Raw genomic sequence first — 19991 nt, 5'->3', positions numbered from 1 at the left:
CTCTTTACGGTTGCGCGAGGCCATCCTTTATAAGTAGGATTAAAAACTCTTCTAATATAATACACAAAATGAGGGTTAGAAGGAAAACTATAGGGTAACCACATAACAGTAACCATTTTTGCCAATTCTTCACGATCTTTATTTGGATCATAATATAAAATGTCACCGGTAACAGTGTTAATTCCCGGTTGAACTAGATTTGAACCTGTACTAGGGTTAACCATAGTATCTACACTTGTCCCCTCTTGCGCAACTTTCATTTGTAAAAATCTAGCTTTATCTCTAGGGTGTGTCTTTATGTGTCTAGTCAAACTACCCGTACCGCTACAGTCTCCAGTAAATTTATGAACTAGTTGAGACCCACAAGTTTTACACTTAGCCTTATTTTGTTCTCTTAGTTGAGTAAAAAAGTGCCAAACAAGAGATGTTTCAGGCCGTTTAGCAGGTTGTCTATTAAAAGTAGGGGTTACTACAGGAGGGTCAGGTGGGGCATCATTTGGGTTATTAACAGGACTAGTAGGTGTATCATCTAAATCCGGTTGCGTTTCATCTAAATCATCATTTTCAAAGATAGTTTTATTAGGATAAAGAGCATCATAGCTTCTTCATTTAATTGTTGACCTGGTGCAACATCATGGAAATATTGACTATCGAAAAATTGAAAACAAGGGTTATCACTATCCAGAATAATAGGTGGAGGAGGACGGGTAACAAGTCTGGGTCGGGGAGCCGGGGGAAGAGTAGTAGCTTGGCTACTAGATTCACCAATTTTAGATTTTCCCTTACCCTTACCACCAAAATTTTTTTCCAAAGAAAATGCCATATTAATTATAATTATATTAAATAAAACTAACAAAACTATAATATTAAAACTTAAGAGTTGGAACGAGTTTACCGAATTGGCGAACAACTTCTTGAAAATTGAATATAGTTGAAGACTTGAATACTTCAATTCACCAACTTCACAATTTTTCACGAAATTGCAATAATAAAGTAAGCAATTATAGAAGAAAATTAGAGAGAGATTGATGAATTTGTGAGTAAAAATGAAAGAATGAGGGGGTATTTATAGTTGAGAATTGGGAAAAAGTGTAATTATAAAAAGTTTGGGGGCCAAATGACTATTTTTTAAAGTGCCAAGCGGTTGAATTTTGATGGCTAACGGCTAGATTTTAAAAATCTGACCATTGGTCATTTTTAATTTTTTTTTTTGTAAAAAATAGCCGTTGGGGCCCGTTGGGTCCGGTTGAACCGGCCCAGGCCCGCCTGCCGGTCCCGGGCTATTTGGGTTGGCCGGCCCGCTACAGGCTTATGCACCATTAGAGATCGGGCCCGCTTGAACCGGCCCATTTGGCCCTCGGTCCTGGGCCGGTCCCGGGCCAGGCCCGCACCACAATACAACCTTATTCATAACCGGACGTCCGAATCATGTCAAATCAGTTCCGTTTCTCACCAAATTTCACATATAAGGTATAAATATTATTTTAGACCTGTATCGGGCTCCGGAACCAAAATACGGGCCCAATACCAATAAGATCAAACATTAACCGAATTTAAAATCATTTGATTTTCAGTCTTACAATTTTCATCAAAATTTAATTTCTCGGGCTAGGGACCTCGGAATTCGATTTCGGGTATACGCCTAGGTCCCGTATTTCGATACGGACCTACCAGGACTATAATAACACTAGTTCGAGTCCGTTTACTCAAAATCTTGACAGAAGTCAACTAAATTAACTTTTAAAGGTAAAAATTATTATTTTTGTCACTTTTCCACATAAAAGCTTTTTGGAAATGCGCCCGATTGTGCACGCAAAGTGAGAAGGAATAAAATGAGGTTTTGAAGGCCTCAAAATACGGAATCGAATTCTAAAACATGAGATGACCTTTTGGGTCATCATAGAGTATTATTGGAAGTTGAGGTTCAATATTGTCGATCCATTGTTGACATAAGGTTTATTCTTGCTTATTCTTTCTCCCAGATGTTATATATTCATTGCTATATGGTAAGGGAGAGTGTTAAAGCATGAAGGGTGATGACGTACCGATTATTGTTTCATTTATTGATTTATACATAGTGAAGAAGAGAGTTAAAGCACGAAAAGTGATGTTGTGCCGTATTTATCATTTCATGATAAAATTGAGAGTAAAAACACGTAGGGTGATGTCGTGCCGTATTTATCATTTTATGGAGAGATTTAGAGTAAAAACACAAAGGGTGATGTCGTGCCATTATTATTGTTTCATGGTGAGGTTGAGAGTAAAAGCACGATGGGTGATGTCATGCAGTCTTTATTCATTATGTTTATCCGCTTTTATTGGTTGATTGTTTATTGACTGTTTCATGTTGTCATTTCCTGTTGTAGTTACCGTATCTTGTACCCCCTTTCGTGTGTCCCCTCCCAATAGTACATGTTTAATCTTTATTCGTTGTTATGTTATACGTATATTTTCATTTGTACAGGTTTAATTACATGGGTGTCCTGTCATAGCCTCGTCACTAACCTCGTCAAGGACACTTACGGAGCACATTGGATCGGTTGTACTCATATTACACTCTGCACTTTTTGTGCAGATTTTGGTATTGGTCCCAGCTGTCCGTGAGGCGCATCAGTTCGGATTAGCTTATTTGGAGACTCGAGGTAGATCTGTTGGCGTCCGCAGACCTTGAAGTCCCCCTTCCTCTTTCCCTATTTATTGTTATACTGGCAGATTCCTTCGTAGAGGCACATGCCGGTGCCATCGAAGTAGCGACAGGAAAGTCCGATGCATCCGAGATTAAAATGCTGTAAGGATTCGTATCTCGTTTCCAGACGGAACGAACGGAACTACCCCCGGTCTCCGACGATTGGGCGGTGCAGGCCTTCACTTAAGGCCTGAATAAACGAAGCTCGGTGGCTTCAGGACAGTTGAAACAGAACTTGATCGAGTATCCAGTTTAGACCTGGTCGGACGCTCACAACCGGTACCAGTCACAAATCAGGGTCGAGGATGACCAGCCGGGAGCCCCCTCGGGTTCAGTATACCTAAGGGTGTTTAGGGGAATGAAGTTATATATTGGTATTTGTAATAAGTCGGTTTTGCTGAAGAAGTTCAGCAAAACCCTGTCAAAAGGAGCTATGATATGGTATCACAACTTACCCCAAAATTCTATTGATTCGTTTGCTATGCTTGCATATGCTTTTGTAAAAGCACACGCTTGGGCTATCAAGGTCGAGACCAGAAATCAAACCTTTTCAAAGTAAAACAAAGAGATAACGAAATGCTTAGGGAATTTGTATCGAGAATTCAAATGGGACGGATGGACCTGCCTCCGATTGTGGATGATTGGGTCGTTAAGGCGTTCACTCAAGGACTCAACCCCAAAACTCCATAACTTCACAACAGTTGAAACAAAATTTGATAGAATATCTAGCAGTAACTTGGGCCGACGTCCATAACAGGTACCGGTCGAAAATCAGAGTCGAGGACAACCAGCTCGGGACCCCCTTCGGGTCCGTTTATCCCATCAATGCTAATGATAAATCTAAGAGAGTTGTAAATCATGAACCAAGACCTAATAGAGACCGGTATCAACCGTATAGCAGAGATCGAAGGGATAACGGATCTAGACGTAACCCTACGAGAAATGAAAGGAGGAATGATCGAGGCCATAGTAGCTGGATACTTATGGGGAAAAATGGTTTCGATAGGCCGCTCGGGGCTAGGGAGGCACCAAGGTTATCAAAGTATAATTTCAGCTTCGATGCTGCCAACATCATATCCTCCCATAGGGCGCATCAAGGACACCAAGTGGCCTCGACCTTTACAGCCCGAACCTGCCCAAAGGGACCCTAACCAATGTGTAAATATCATGACACTCATGGCCATAGAACCGAGGATTGCCGACAGTTGAGAGAAGAAGTAGCCCGGTTATTTAATAACGAGCATCTCCGGGAATTTCTGAGTGACCGGGCCAAAAGTCGCTTCAGGAACAAGGATTCCAACAAACAAACCGAACAAGAGGAACCTCAACACGTCATCAACATGATTGTTGGAGGGTTCGATGTCCTCCAGGGACCCATACTAAAGCACACTAAAGTGTCCATCACATGGGAAAAATAAACCCGAGATTATATCCCAGAAGGAACCATTTCATTCAACGATGAGGACACCAAAGGCAACATACAACCACAAAATGATGCACTGGTAATATCCGTACTTATAAATAAATTTTGAGTTTAACGTGTGTTGATTGATCCAGGAAGCTCGACCAACATCACCAAATCAAGGGTCGTGGAACAATTGGGTCTACAAGACCTGATAGTGCCGGCAGTTCGACTCTTGAATGGGTTCAACATGGCGTGTGAAACTACTAAAAAGGAGATAACCCTACCGGTGAGCACCATCGGTACCGACCAGAAAACAAAATTCTACGTGATTGAAGGGGATATGAGATATAATGCTCTATTCAGAAGGTCGTGGGTTCACAACATGAGGGTAGTACCTTCGACCTTGCACCAGGTATTAAAGTTCCCTACACCAAGAGGAATCAAGACAGTGTATGGAGAACAGTCGACCGCAAAGGATTGGCCTAATTATCTTTTGACAAGACGATCTTTGACTGTTATTTTGTCTTGGGAGAATTACCTATCTCTTGGAAGACTAAGAAGCAACAAACAGTTTCTCGCTCATCAGCTGAAGCTAAACATAAATCTATGGCCACTACAACTTGTGAACTAAAATGATTGAATGAATTACTGGATTCTCTTGGTGTGACACATTTTGAAACTATGCAATTGTATTGTGACCGTCAAGAAACTTTGCATATAGCTGTTAATCCTGTTTAACATGAGCATACCAAGCATATTGAAATAGACTATCACTTTATCCGTGATGAGATACTTAATTGTAATATATAGACAGACTATGTACGTAGTTCAATGCAACCTGCCGATGTCTTCACCAAGGCATTGGGAAAAGATCAATTTAATTTTCTTCTTCGCAAGTTGGGCATTCGAGATCCTCATGCTCCAACTTGAGGGGGGGGGGGTATTATGTTAAGTGTTGTCCTAATTTTCTTACTATATTTAATTTCCTATCTGTTGAAGGAAAGGACAACATATTTACCATAATTGAGTTTTTCTTCTTTTAGAAGGACATTATAAATCTCCCATATTTGGCTAGTCCTTTTTCTTGTAGAAAAATGTTTGGACTTCTATAAATTGAGGATACCCCCTTCTCATTCAGTAGCATTCACAATGTAGCCATATGGTGTTTGAGAGTCGTGTTTAGGGGGAGAACTTTACGGGACACGTGTTAGTGTGTCACTTGTGTTTGCCTTTTCGTGAGATTGTTCTCTTGATATTTTGTACTCTCTTTTATTATAGTGGATTGCTCATCTCCGCCGTGGATGTAGGTCAATTGACCTTAACCACGTTAAATATTTGTGTCTCTTTTGGAATTTTTCTCTTTTATTGTTTGATTTTTCATCGTTCAAGGTTTGATTTACTAGATTTTGCATGACACCTACTTTTTTCGGTCATTACATATTGAAGTCTTTTGTGTATATCTATTGCAATAGTTTAGTTCACGTAGGAGTTTGTTTAATAGCCGTAACTTCTTTGTTTGTGTCTTAGTTTGGTAGTTTAGTTTACTTAGGAGTTTGTTGATAGCTGTAACCTCATGTATATATTCTACGCTTCTGTGGCAATGAAGATAAGAATTCCCATTCCAACATTGTTTATTTTTTGTACAGATAACAATGGCGGTATATTTTCCGAAATGTTGCACTAATGCAATAGCTATATAGGATATCAATTTGGGATCAAATCGAATTAAAAAAATCTTTTTACATGCGAGTTAAACAAATGAATAAAAGGTTGAGTGTGATCATTAGTTTCAATTTAACTTTAATCAGTGCCATAAGACATGCATAGGCTACATAGTAGCTAAAGATAAAGTCCAATTACATAGTACAACCTATGGAGCTTAAGGTACCACAATTTATTTTCCTCCTATTTTTCCGCATGTAACGCAGAGAATTACTTGTGCATGAAATAGAATACACATAATATCTTTCATTAGATCACTCAAGGAAGTAGTAACAGACTTTCTTCATTTTTATAAGTCGAGCTCGAAACTTCTAATTAGGTTTAACTCGATCTTCTAATCTAACTTAGTGGTACTGTAGTACCAGGCTATACCGATTAATGCGTTTATTTTATGTATAACTATTTGGTATTTGAAATTCACGGTTAATTCATATTTACGTTGCATAGAATTCATTTAAGGGGAAAACACTTCTTATAAAAAAAAATTCATTTTTATAACTCTAAGTCGAGACTTCTAGTTAAGAGTAATGAATTTCTTTCATCTCATCACATCTCTTGATGGTTATATACATGAATGTTACTTGATATCATCTAATGCTAAGTTTTTTTATGCCCAATTGTGGGATGAAACATAATATTTACTCGCAAATTCTATGACTTTAAGAATAAGAGAACTACGATTAACATTAACCAATTACACTCTGATTATGTTCCGTTAAAAAAGATTCCAAACTGCTTGTTCTGCTATGCGAAAAGATTTCAGTATGAACCCCCTGGATTTTATTATGGCAGTGGTACAGTGAGATTAAGCTCTCATCGAATGCCAACTAAACTGAAAAATTTATATATGGGAAACAATGCAGAATCCAGGCATTTCCAAACATATATTAGAACATATAATAATCTGTTTGCTTTTACATCACTTGGTGTCAGTTATGATAAAGATTTAGCCAAGAGAAACCGTGGTATCTACACGTTTAGAGTTCAAGGATAGATGTATCATTTGATAGATGATTTATATCCCAAAGAAAGAAGGCCAAAAAATTTGCAACTGTACTTTTGATGATAATGTAAATGAGCTTGGAAATAGAATGACTTGTTCAGACAAATTAAATGAACCAATAGTGAAAGAATTGATGGACATACTAAAGGATAATCCGTACTCAATATTTCTATGATCCTTGGCAGACATGTCAAACTTGCAAAACTTTCATATAGCACTGAAAAGTGATTATGGATTGGATCAACGCGTATATAATTTACCTACTACTACTGAAATTGCAGCAATATGGGTTGATGAAAATGATGGTTCTACTACTCATGTACCACATCTTCAAATTTATACTCACAGTGACAGGACACAAAGAGTGCACTACTATTTTGGATGCTATGACCCTTTACAGTACCCGTTGTTATTTCCATATGGTCAAGGCGGATGGCATTGTGGTATTAAAAAGTTTCCCAAAGCAAAAAATATTCGTAGAAGTCGCACTCTGGCTGAATTTGAACAATTGCCGAGTATAAAAAATTTCACATCTGTTGATGGATATCTTGATATAGAAGCTCAAAATCTGCAAAAAGGAAAACACAAAAGAGATGCGGTTTCAGTTCGCAAATACTACTGTTACAAACTTCAGATGAGAAACGATGATGAAGATGAAATTTTGCATACAGGAAGATTACTCCAGCAGTATTCAGTTAATGAATATATAAAATTGGAGACACAAAGATTAGACTTTGTTTCATTCAATCAAGATTTATTCAGAATGGGTATACTGCAGGGACTTCTTGATATTCTAAGACTTGGTGAACGAGATGCTTGTAATGTTGGAAAACAAAATTTTCTGCCAAATTCTTTTATAGGAGGTCCTAGAGATAGCGTCATCGTTATATGGATGCTATTGCATTAGTGCAACATTTTGGAAAACCTGATTTGTTTATAACTATGACATGTAACCCATCTTAGACAGAAATAAAAGAACATCTATGGTCAACTGACGAGGCACAAATAAACTTGATTTGATTACTCGAGTGTTCAAGGCTAAAATAGAAGAACTAAAGACGGATATATTAAAACAAAATATCTTTAGAAAAAGTTGTTGCTTTTATGTACACTGTGGAGTTTCAGAAACGAGGTTTACCCCATGCTCATTTTCTTATTATAATAGGTAATGAGCACAAAGTGCTGAAAACATAGGCATACGATGTTATTATTAGAGCAGAATTACCAGATGATAAGACAGAATCAGATTTGCGTAAGCGTGTCATCAAACATATGATGCACGGTCCTTGCGGTAGTTTAGACCCAACAAATTCTTGTATGAAAAAAAAGGGTTACTACAAGTTCAAATATCCAAAAATGTTTGCCGATCAGACAATAAAAGGAAACGATTCGTATCCAGTCTATAGAAGACAAAATACAGGGGAAGTTGTGAAATTAAGAGAACGATATTTAGATAACTCTTGGGTTGTTCCGTACAATCCATATTTACTTGGGAAATTCAATTGTCATTTAAATGTTGAAGTTTGCTTTGACATCAAGGTCGTGAAATATCTCTACAAATACATTTATAAAGGACATGATAAAATTGAATTTTGTGTACACAATAATGATACAAACATAGAAATAGATGAGATAAAAGAATATTGATCTGCTAGATGGGTATCACCTTCAGAAGCTGTTTGGCGTCTCTTTGGTTTTCCAATAAGTGAAATGTCTCCCAGTGTTTATCGTCTTCAACTACATCTTGAAGGTCAACAATTTATTTCTTTTAAGAGCAATGCGGATATACATACAATTGTGAATAATCCGATGATTCAAAATAATGTTAACAAAATATTTCTCCATGAACGGAACTAATGAAGATGCTAAAGAGCTCAATTTACTATATAAAGAATTTCCTGAATACTTTGTGTGGTCCTCCAGTGATAAATTTTGGGCACGTAGACAAAAGCGTTGTGCGGTTGGCCGCATTATGACATGTCATCCAATAGAAGATGCACAATATTATCTTTGATTACTACTAATGCATGTATGAGGACCGACATCATATAAAGATCTTTTGACAGTGAATGGAAAACATTGTAGTATTTTCAGAGAGTCCGTAGAGAAAAGAGGATTGTTACAATGTGATAATAGTTTAATAGAGTGTATGTTTGAAGCTGCAAGTTACCAAATGCCATATAGTTTAAGGCGTTTATTTGCTATATTATTGGTATATTGCAACCCTGCCAACCCTAGAAAATTACGGGAGCACAAAACGATCCTCATTTGCTTGTCCTTAGGGACAGAGTTCTGCACGACGATGCCAGAGATGTGACCATTGGTGATGATGGGGTGTTGAGGATGCAAGGGCGGATATGTGTGCCCAATGTAGATGGGCTTCGGGAGTTGATTCTGGAGGAGGCCTATAGCTCGCGGTATTCTATCCATCCGGGTGCCGCGAAGATGTATCAGGATCTGAGACAACATTATTGGTGGAGGAGAATGAAGAAGGACATTTTAGGATTTATAGCTTGGTATCTCAGTTGTCAGTAGGTGAAATATGAGCATCAGAGACCGGGTAGCTTGCTTCAACAGATGGATATTCCAGAGTGGAAGTGGGAGCGGATCACCATGAACTTTGTAGTTGGGCTCCCACGGACTTTGAAGAAGTTCGATGCTATTTGGGTGATTGTGGATCGACTGACCAAGTCCGCGCACTTCATTCCTGTGTATACTACCTATTTTTCAGAGCGGTTGGCAGAGATCTATATCCGAGAGATTGTTCGTTTGTATGGTGTCCCAATTTTCATCATTTCAGATAGAGGTACTCAGTTTACTTTACAGTTTTGCACTAATAAGCCATCTTATTATATTATCTCTCCGAACCAATCTATAACTTCATCCCCCTAAAATACCCTTGTTTTTTGTTAATAAAATGAACTTTGGCTTAAATAGGCCTTAGAGTGTGCAAAGAAAGTAAGGATGGTCCAAAATCATATAAGAAAATAATAACTCATTCCATAAACCAATGTGGGATATTCTAACAGCCTCCCCTCTCCTTTAGACGCTCTGCTAAAGCCTCTCACACCTCCTCATTGTAGCATCTTGCACCTCCTTTTTACATGCCCATATCATCTCAGTCTTGCTTCTCACATCTTTTCCTCCACGGGGCTCACTCTCATATTGTCCGGAATATCATCATTCTTAATCTTATCTATACTGGTATGCGCACACATCCATCTAAGCATCCTCATTTCTGCTACTTTCATCTTATGTACATGGGTGTTTTTGAAATGCCAACACTTCGTCCCATACAACATAGTTGACCTAACTACTGCTTTGTTAAACTTACCTTTAAATCTTGGTGGCACCTTCTTATCACACAAAACCTCGAAAGCAAGCCTCCATTTTATCCATCCCGCTTCCATGTGATATCCTCGTCAATCTCTCCATTAGTTTGAATTATAGATCGGGAGTACTTAAAACTCTCTTTCTTCGGAATGACTTGTGAATCCAGCTTCACTTCCATGTCCGCTTCATGAGCGAGCATTCCAAATAATCTGTTTTAGACTTGCTTAGCTTGAAACTTTTGACTCCAGCGTCTATCTCCAAACCTCCAGCCTCGCGTTTTTGTCAATAAGTACTATGTCATCCGCAAATAACATGCACCATGACACCTCTCCTTAAATGTATCGCGTCAAAACATCCTCCGCCAAAGCAAACAAAAACGGGCTAAGTGCAAATCCTTCATGTAATCCCATCACGACTGGGAAGTGTTCTGAATCTCCTCCTACAGTCTTAACCCGGTCTTAACGCCATAATATAGATGAATTCAGATAAATCATTCACGACCATTGTCGTATTGGTCCTCCTCATTCTCTCATAAGTGCATCTAGTCAAACTAAAAAGAACTTATTACTTACCACGACCTAACTAGAGAAAGACAAACTTCTGTCAAACACCAAATGTACCGTTAAAATTTGCGGTCTTAAACAACTTGTATTACGTCTGTGCCTATAAGACCATCTCATTAAGAATGAGATGACAATTTTAAAATTCAAACTCTCTTCTAAATTACAGAGTTACAATAGGTAAGCTCCATAATTGAGCTCACAACAACTAAATTATAATAAATACATGAACACGCAATAAATATCATGTAACCTAAGAACTACATGATGGAAAAGGCATGAGACCCTTTTCCATCTGGGGACGTGACTACAGCAGGTAAGATCTGGGGACGTGCTGATGATGATACAACAGTATGCATGGCTAGGTGGTTTCCTGGAACAATTGCATTGAAAAAATCCAATAGGAGCTAGAGCAAGGTTGGGTATTTTTCATCAAGGAAATCCCTTAACATTTTGGCAGCCTTCTGACCGCCCATCAATTCTGCTAACCTCTCCATTGGAAGCATGGCAAGTTCCGCCAAGCTTTTGCACCCATCCATTAATACCCTATAGTTGGAATCTGTCACGCCTGGCAGCCGTCGCAACAACTCTACTGCAGATGTGTTATGATTTTCAGCTCTACAAAAAGTGAAAAAGAGACAATGTCATCAAGCTGCTAAAATATATCTTTGACAGAGGCGGATCTAGGATTTAAATTTTATGGGTTCAACTTTTAAAGATTTTATCATTGACCTCGTTATATTCTTAAAGTTATGGGTTCATATCTACTATATTTATGATTTTAATGAATTTTTACGTATAAATTTTTACTCCGCATCAAAAGTTATGGGTTCAATTGAACCCTGTATAATGCATTTCATCTGCCCCTGTCTCTTGAGAAATCAAAATAAGATTTCAGATCTTCGACCTAGAGCTGAGACAACTTTAGGACTAACCTGACATCATTTTCAATGACACCCTCTTCTGATGGGACACCCACTCTAATTGCCTTGACCTCATCAGGTTCATCTTGGTTTGCCTTAGGAGGAGCAAATATTTCGGCTGTTGCATGCAGACTGCGAGACCAGATAACGCGAAGCCGAGGGAAGTGGAGAACAAGCAAGGAGAGCTTCAAGATAATGCTATTTGGAGTTACGTCATCACCAATTTCACTAGCAGACTACAAAGGAAATAAGAACTTATCAAGAAAAAGAAAACCCATTACAACAGAGATGTGACCCAAAGCAAAATATATGTAGCACTGCACAATGTACCTGAAATGAAAAGCTTTTGTCCCGTGAAAACTCAATAAGAAGAACAGGAATCCGATAATAACGTGACATCATTTCCACCTGGCGGTAAAGACGGCCAGATGCAAAACTGCCAAATAGATCCTGTATACTCTTCCTTTCTACACATATCAATGGTGAAAGTATGTAATCACCGACTTCCAAGGTGACTGGTATAATGCGCATACCTTTCTGGTGGAGTACATTAGGAAGACTACTCATGAACTCCCTTCTTTTTATATTTGGTGTCGACTCAACAACTTTACACAATTTTAATTTTTTGCTCTTGATAAGGCAACATAAAGCTGACCGTGTGAAAATACAGGTTCCCGCAAAAAAAATTCCAACAAAATCTAAAGTTTGACCTTGTGCTTTATTTATAGTCATAGCAAAGAATAATCTAACAGGAAATTGTGTTCGTTTGAACTGAACAGGTGTTTTCTCATCCTGTGATGATAATAATGGTATTCTTGGGATAAACACATGCATATTCTTGAAATCACCTACCGTGATCTTAGCACTAATAACATGACTTTTAAATCACAACATGCCAATCGTGTACCATTACATAAACCTTCATATGGATTTAGATTACGTAATAATATAATTGGATAGGTCTCTTTTAAACATAATTTGTAAGGAGGCAAACCACGAGGATTTAAAGTGTGTAGTAGATCTTCAAGTTGTGTTTGGTTGTTAAATTCAATAGCCTCATCAGTAGCAATAAATATTTTTGATTTTCCTGCGAATCGATCAATAAGCATGTCATTAATTTCATCAACGAAATCATTTTTTGTTGTCAAGATCACACGGGAATCTATACAGGATGAATTAGAATATAACAAATCCAAATTTGAATATGTCGATCGCTGCGAATAATTTATCAAGAGATTCTCTTTCGGTTGTATAAGGAATAATCAAAGAATCTGGAATTTCAATCTTGTCTGCTGAGTTGACTCGTTCTTGTCCATTTCCAATTCGTAGCAAATAATCACAAAATGCAGGATCTGTTTTAGTTCTCATATTCTCAAATAACTTTAATTTTTCAAGTTCATTCCAAATGCTAGAATATAACAAACTTTCGCCAATGAAATCTTTTTTTTTTCCGTATCGCACAACAGGAAGAGTCTGTCTGAAATCACCTCGTAAAACTATAACTTTTCTGCCAAATAATGCATTTGCATTCATCAGATATTTTAACAGTAGATCAAAAACTTCTAACATTCTTCTTTTGGCCATAGATACCTCATCCCACACAATTAATTTTGCATCTCGGATTAACCCTGCAAGTGAGCTTTCTTTGCTAATGTTACAACTGGTATTTTCATCGATGTCAATAAGGATTTTGAAACGTGAATGTGCAGTACGTTCACCTGGAAGAATAGAAGCAGTAACACCAGAAGTAGTTGTTGCCAAAGCTATATATCTCATAGATCGTACAATTGCCAATAAAGTACGGTATAAAAAAGTTTTTCCTGTTTCCCTTATATGATGTCGGTCGTCGTACATGCATTAATAGTAATCTAAGATAATATCGTTCTCCTTCTGTTGGATGACATATCACAATGCGGCCAACAACACAATGCTTTTATCTACATACCCAAAGTTATCGATGATTTTTCGATCTTAGTTTTATACACCTAAATTCTAAAAAAAAGAAAGAAAAAGAAACTACTCAACACTACATATAACTGTGATCTAACCTTCGAATTTATTGATATAACAAAAAAATCACTAGAAAAAAACAAAAATGAATACAAATTACTGAAAGAAGAGAAATTCGATATCAAGCTTTGAGTCATATCAACGATATTTTACATTCTATGGGTCATGATATAAATGAATATGAACTCATTCCAGAAACTATTAGGCCTTCTACGGCAGCAAGAGAAGCAAAAGAGATTCATTTTGAAAGATCTATTATTGTCAGTGAAGATGACATACTGTTACATAGGAAATTAAACAAAAATCAACTCATTGCATATAATCTGATTACTGAAAGGATATTTTCGAATAAAGTAGGTGCCTTTTTTATAGATGGTCCTAGAGGAACAAGGAAAACTTTTTTATACCGTGCTTTATTGGCAACTGTACGATCTATGGGATATATAGCTTTGGCAACAGCTACTTCTGGTGTTGCTGCTTCTATTCTTCCAGGTAGACGTACTGCACATTCACGTTTCAAAATCCCTATTGACATCGATGAAAATACCAGTTGTAACATTAGCAAAGAAAGCTCACTTGCAGGGTTAATCCGAGATGCAAAATTGATTGTGTGGGATGAGGTATTTATGGCCAAAAGAAGAATGTTAGAAGTTTTTGATCTACTGTTAAAAGATCTGATGAATACAAATGCATTATTTGGCGGAAAAGTTGTAGTTTTAGGAGGTGATTTCAGACAGACTCTTCCTGTTGTGCGATACGGAAAAAAAAGAAGATTTCATTGGCGAAAGTTTGTTATATTCTAGCATTTGGAATGAACTTGAAAAATTAAAGTTATCTGAGAATATGAGAGCTAAAACAGATCTTGCATTTTGTGATTATTTGCTAAGAATTGAAAATAGACAAAAACGAGTCAACTTAGCAGACAAGATTGAAATTCCAGATTCTTTTATTATTCCTTATACAACCGAAAGAGAATCTCTTGATAAATTATTCGCAACGACATATTCAAATTTGGATTCGTTATATTCTAATTTATCCTATATTGATTCCCGTGTGATCTTGACAACAAAAAATAATTTCGTTGATGAAATTAATGATATGCTTATTGATCGATTCGCAGGAAAATCAAAAATATTTATTGCTACTGATGAGGCTATTGAATTTAACAACTAAACACAACTTGAAGATCTACTACACACTTTAAATCCTCCTGGTTTGCCTCCTTATAAATTATGTTTAAAAGAGGTCCAATAATATTATTACGAAATCAAAATCCATGTGAAGGTTTATGTAATGGTACGCGATTGACCTATTGTGATTTTAAAAGTCATTTTATTAGCGCTAAGATCACGGTAGGTGATTTCAAGAATATGCATGTGTTTATCCCAAGAATACTATTATTATCATCACAGGATGAGAAAACACCTGTTCAGTTCAAAAGAACACAATTTCCTATTAGATTATGCTTTGCTATGACTATAAATAAAGCACAAGGTCAAACTTTAGATTTTGTTGGAATTTTTTTGCGGGAACCTGTATTTTCACACAGTTAGCTTTATGTTGCCTTATCAAGAGCAAAAAGTTCAAATTGTGTAAAGTTGTTGATTCGGCCATCGACACCAACTAGCCATGACGATCATTCTACCTCTAATATCGTTTACGAACAAATTATTAAGAAAGCAGGTGCCTGAGAATCGACATACGATTCTTCGGGAGGTCCTTTGCTCTTTCCTTCTCTTATTATCACGTGTGCACATTTTCTGATATTTTCATACATCCCCCGCTTTGTGTTTTCAATCTGTTAATGCTTTAATCTTAGTTTTCATCTATTTCAACTCTATCAAAGTGTAATAAGACTCTGATAGATTGGTTCGAAAGTTATTTAATGTTTTCTTCTGCTGTTATTATCTGAGTTTCTTTTTCAATGAATAGTAAAGAGTTTCGTTTTGCATGTGATTATAGCGCTGCTCATAGAATTATGACGTGAATATCAGGAACCACCTTCTTGAACATTCTTTTAGTTGGGGATACTCTGATAGTTTTTGTCTGTGAATGTCAAAACATTCATATATAAGATTCACTTCTTGTTGCTTAAGACTTGTACATTAAATATGTAGAAACATTGTTGTTTGAAGTAAATTTTGGAGAAAAAAGGGGTTGCATGTTTTAACTACGGCTAGTAGGGAATAAGATTTCGATGAGTGTATGGTATATCAGCTTAAAAAATATTGTGCTTGTGGTATCTTTTGTAATTGATTGCAACTCTACATGAGCAACCTAATTGGTAATAGCACCTAGTGATGATTGCTATGATCATTTATAAAATATACTAGTGGAGGGGTAACCCGGGCAAAGCCCGGGCCCAACGTGAACATAACTATATTAGTGAGATGTTACTCAAAAGAGAAAAAAGAAGACTACATAGCTACTACAAAAATCTCACTTTTTAATCCTGTTGTTTCTAATTCATATGTTACCAAAAACAAATATATGGTTTTGCAGCAGGTGAGCTGATACAAATATGTGTAAGTGGTAGAAATTAGAATTACTATAAAAATTAATAAACTATTACGTCAACTGAACTGTTGCAACACTGAAACTAAAAATTCAAAAGTACCCCTTCCAAAGTAGCCCGATTTTGATTGAAATAAGAAACTGGAGTATTCATCTCAACCAATCTAAGAGAGGCATTCTTCATTAAAGCCTACAATATTATGGAATAATAACTCAGCCATAATTTATAGGTTACTGAAAATAATATATTTCACTAATATGCTTCTATTGGGAACTGCATATCTGATTGACTCTTATCTAGGCAAGATAAATTTGGAACCACATTGTTGTTGTCATTTATAGAGCTCTCCCCTTGTCGAAGTGCGGCAATGGGAACGTCCATTTCTTGTATCAGAACATTACGCTTGCAAAATCTACATCCTTTTGAAGCATTGCAATGTCTCACTTTGCAAAAGACCTCTTTCTCTCCTCTAGCACAATAGCATAACTTGTAGAAACAAAAACGGTGCACAACATTAATTATTAGCCGTACGACGGGAAGGAGGAACATAGAATCTGTTAATAGGAGCCAACGTGTACAAATATACAAAGATAAAATAGTCGGTTACCTGTGCAGTGCTAAGCCCATTGAGCGATTATTTTGGTGGTACCGAATGTAAGAGAAGCATCTGTAGTTCTACAAAGCCAAAAATAAGTTGCAGTCCTGGTCAATATATAACACATTGTGCATTGAAAATACTCATAAAATTATTCTCTACAGAAAGAGTAATGTCACTGTCTCAAAATTAAGGTACAGAGAAGAAAGAAGATCATTGTTGTAAGCCCTATTACCAGATACCAAATATGCGAATCTGCAGTAAAAGAAAGTAATGAAGAAAGTAAAATTTGTGATTTCTTCTACTATTTCCTGTGCATTAAATGAATGCTACATGATGTTACTTTGTTCCAAATATCTTCCTTTCAACGTAAGAAGACAATGTCTCGATTAACTATATCACTGAAGTTTTTTCCATACAATATTCCACTGTCACTATGTTTTTTCATTTTAAGTAATAATTAGATGGTGATAATGATTAATAGATCTATCCTGCTTTTATTAATATTTCTAAATGATAAGAAGAAAAGCTACAAAGTAAGCCAAAATGGATTAGCGCACAGCCAAAGCCTAATTAGGTAACAACAGTCAATCATAACGAAAAGATAAACTTAAACGATTGCTACATTAACAAAAGTTTTCCCTGATTGTTTTTTTGTTGGTTATTGTAAATATTTAGAGCTGTATGACTGAAAACCTACGTTTGTACTGAACCTACACTTTTATTTTTGAGGCACACAGTTGAGTTGCTACAGCAGTTTAAGAAGGTATAATAATGCAAATGAGCTTGGAAATAGAATGGCTTGTTCAGACAAATTAAATGAATTAATAATGAAAGAATTGATGGACATACTAAAGGATAATCCGTACTCAATATTTCTACAATCCTTGGCAGACATGTCAAACTTGCAAAACTTTCATATAGCACTGAAAAGTGATGCTGGATTGGATCAACGCGTATATAATTTACCTATTACTACTGAAATTGCAGCAATATGGGTTGATGAAAATGATGGTTCTACTACTCATGCACCACATCTTCAAATTTATACTCACAGTGACAGGACACAAAGAGTGCACTACTATTTTTGATGTTATGACCCGTTATAGTACTCATTGTTATTTCCATATGATCAAGACGGATGGCATTTTGGTATTAAAAAGTTTCCCAAAGCAAAAAATATTCGTAGAAGTCGCACTCTGGCTTAATTTGCACAATTGCCAAGTATAAAAAATTTCACATCTGTGATGGATGTCTTGATGTAGAAGCTCAAAATCTGGAAAAAGGAAAACGCAAAAGAGATGCAGTTTTAGTTCGCGAATACTACTGTTACAAACTTCAGATGAGAAACGATGATGAAGATGAAATTTTACATACAGGAAGATTACAGTATTCAGTTGATGAATATATAAAATTGGAGACACAAAGATTAGACTTTATTTCATTCAATCAAGATTTATTTAGAATGTGTATACTGCATGGAATTCTTGATATTCTAAGGTTTGGTGAACGAGATGCTTGTAATGTTGGAAAACAAAATTGCCAAATTCCTTTATAGGAGGTCCTAGAGATATGCGTTAGCGTTATATGGATGCTATTGCATTAGTGCAACATTTCGGAAAACCTAATTTGTTTATAACTATGACATGTAACCCATCTTGGACAGAAATAAAAGAACATCTATGGTCAATTGACGAGGCACAAAATAGACCTGATTTGATTACTCGAGTGTTTAAGGCTATAATAGAAGAACTGAAGACGGGTATATTAAAATGAAATATCTTTGGAAAAGTTGTTTCTTTTATGTACATTGTGGAGTTTCATAAACGAGATTTACCCCATGCTCATTTTCTTATTATACTAGGTAATGAGCACAAACTGCTAACAACAGAAGCATACGATGATATTATTATAGCAGAATTACCAGATGATAAGACAAACACAGATTTGCGCAAGCTTGTCATCAAACATATGATGCTCGGTCCTTGCGGTAGTTTAGACCCAACAAATTCTTCTATGAAAAAAAAGGTTACTGCAAGTTCAAATATCCAAAAATGTTTGCCGATCAGACAATAAAAGGAAAGGATTCTTATCCAGTCTATAGAAGACGAAATACAGGGGAAGTTGTGAAAGTAAGAGAACGATATTTAGATATCTCCTGGGTTGTTCAAATTCAATTGTCATTTAAATGTTGAAGTTTGCTCTGACATCAAGGTCGTGAAATATCTCTACAAATACATTTGTAAAGAACATGATAAGATTCCATTTTGTGTACAAAATAATGATACAAACATAGAAATAGATAAGATAAAAGAATATCGATCTGCTAGATGGGTATCACCTCCAGAAGTTGTTTGGTGTCTCTTTGGTTTTCCAATAAGTGAAATGTCTCCCAGTGTTTATCTTCTTCAACTACATCTTGAAGGTCAATAATTTATTTCTTTTAAGAGCAATGCGGATATACACACAATTGTGAATAATCCGAAGATTCAAAAAATAATGTTAACGGAATTTTTCTCCATGAACGAAACTAATGAAGATGCTAAAGAGCTCAATTTAATGTATAAAGAATTTCCTGAATAATTTGTGTGGTCCTTCAGTGATAAATTTTGGGAACGTAGACAAAAGCGTTGTGTTGTTGGCCGCATTGTGACATGTCATCCAATAGAAGGAGAACGATATTATCTTAGATTACTACTAATACATGTAAGAGGACCAACATCATATAAGGATCTTTTGACAGTGAATGGAGAGCCTTGTAGTGCTTTCAGAGAGTCCGTAGAGAAAAGAGGATTGTTATAATGTGATAATAGTTTGATATAGTGTATGTTTGAAGCTGCAAGTTACCAAATGCCATATAGTTTAAGGCGTTTATTTGCTACATTATTGGTATATTGCAACCCTGCCAACCCTAGAAAATTATGGGAGCAATTTGAAGAATCAATAATCGAAGACTACAAAGTGTTACAAATTTTTGTAACGCTAATAATATCATCGTATGCCTCTATTGTCAGTAGTTTGTGCTCATTACCTAGTATAACAAGAAAATGAGCATGGGGTAAACCTCATTTCTGAAACTCCTTAGTGTACATAAAAGCAACAACTTTTCCAAAGATATTTCATTTTAATATATCCATCTTCAGTTCTTCTATTTTAGCCTTGAACATTCGAGTAACCAAATCATAAAAGCAATAACTTTTCCAAAGATATTTCTTTTTAATATATCCGTCTTTAGTTCT

The 19991-nt window shown here is 36.3% G+C and overlaps 3 protein-coding genes across 3 annotated transcripts; 2 read left to right on the top strand and 1 right to left on the bottom strand.

The window, feature by feature from the left end:
• Nucleotides 1-12808: 12808 nt before the first annotated feature.
• LOC104243958 (uncharacterized) lies at nucleotides 12809-13408 on the bottom strand. The gene has a single exon (XM_009799245.1). The coding sequence runs from the start codon at nucleotides 13406-13408 to the stop codon at nucleotides 12809-12811; it is 600 nt and encodes a 199-aa protein (XP_009797547.1).
• Nucleotides 13409-13800: 392 nt separating this feature from the next.
• On the top strand, nucleotides 13801-14445 carry LOC104243959 (uncharacterized). The gene has a single exon (XM_009799246.1). The coding sequence runs from the start codon at nucleotides 13801-13803 to the stop codon at nucleotides 14443-14445; it is 645 nt and encodes a 214-aa protein (XP_009797548.1).
• Nucleotides 14446-18339: 3894 nt separating this feature from the next.
• Nucleotides 18340-19185, top strand: LOC138887631 (uncharacterized). Its single transcript, XM_070169398.1, has 3 exons — nucleotides 18340-18514; nucleotides 18617-18808; nucleotides 18950-19185. Exons 1-3 carry the CDS (start codon nucleotides 18340-18342, stop codon nucleotides 19183-19185), a joined length of 603 nt encoding a protein of 200 aa, XP_070025499.1.
• The last annotated feature ends 806 nt before the right edge of the window (nucleotides 19186-19991 follow it).

This window comes from Nicotiana sylvestris, chromosome 3 (assembly GCF_000393655.2).
Source record: "Nicotiana sylvestris chromosome 3, ASM39365v2, whole genome shotgun sequence".
NCBI lineage: Eukaryota > Viridiplantae > Streptophyta > Magnoliopsida > Solanales > Solanaceae > Nicotiana > Nicotiana sylvestris.
Note: the sequence above shows the minus strand (reverse complement) of the source record. Positions and strands in the feature narration are given on the sequence as shown.

Excerpts from the sequence above, each read along its gene's own strand:
- LOC138887631 (XM_070169398.1), top strand. The coding sequence starts at position 18,340 with ATGGATGCTATTGCATTAGTGCAACATTTCGGAAAACCTAATTTGTTT. Across the intron at positions 18,515-18,616 it reads AATAGAAGAACTGAAGACGG|GTAATGAGCACAAACTGCTA; the intron begins GTATATTAAAAT and ends TTATTATACTAG. Across the intron at positions 18,809-18,949 it reads AAGTTCAAATATCCAAAAAT|TTTGCTCTGACATCAAGGTC; the intron begins GTTTGCCGATCA and ends TAAATGTTGAAG.
- LOC104243959 (XM_009799246.1), top strand. The coding sequence starts at position 13,801 with ATGGGTCATGATATAAATGAATATGAACTCATTCCAGAAACTATTAGG.
- LOC104243958 (XM_009799245.1), bottom strand. The coding sequence starts at position 13,408 with ATGAGATATATAGCTTTGGCAACAACTACTTCTGGTGTTACTGCTTCT.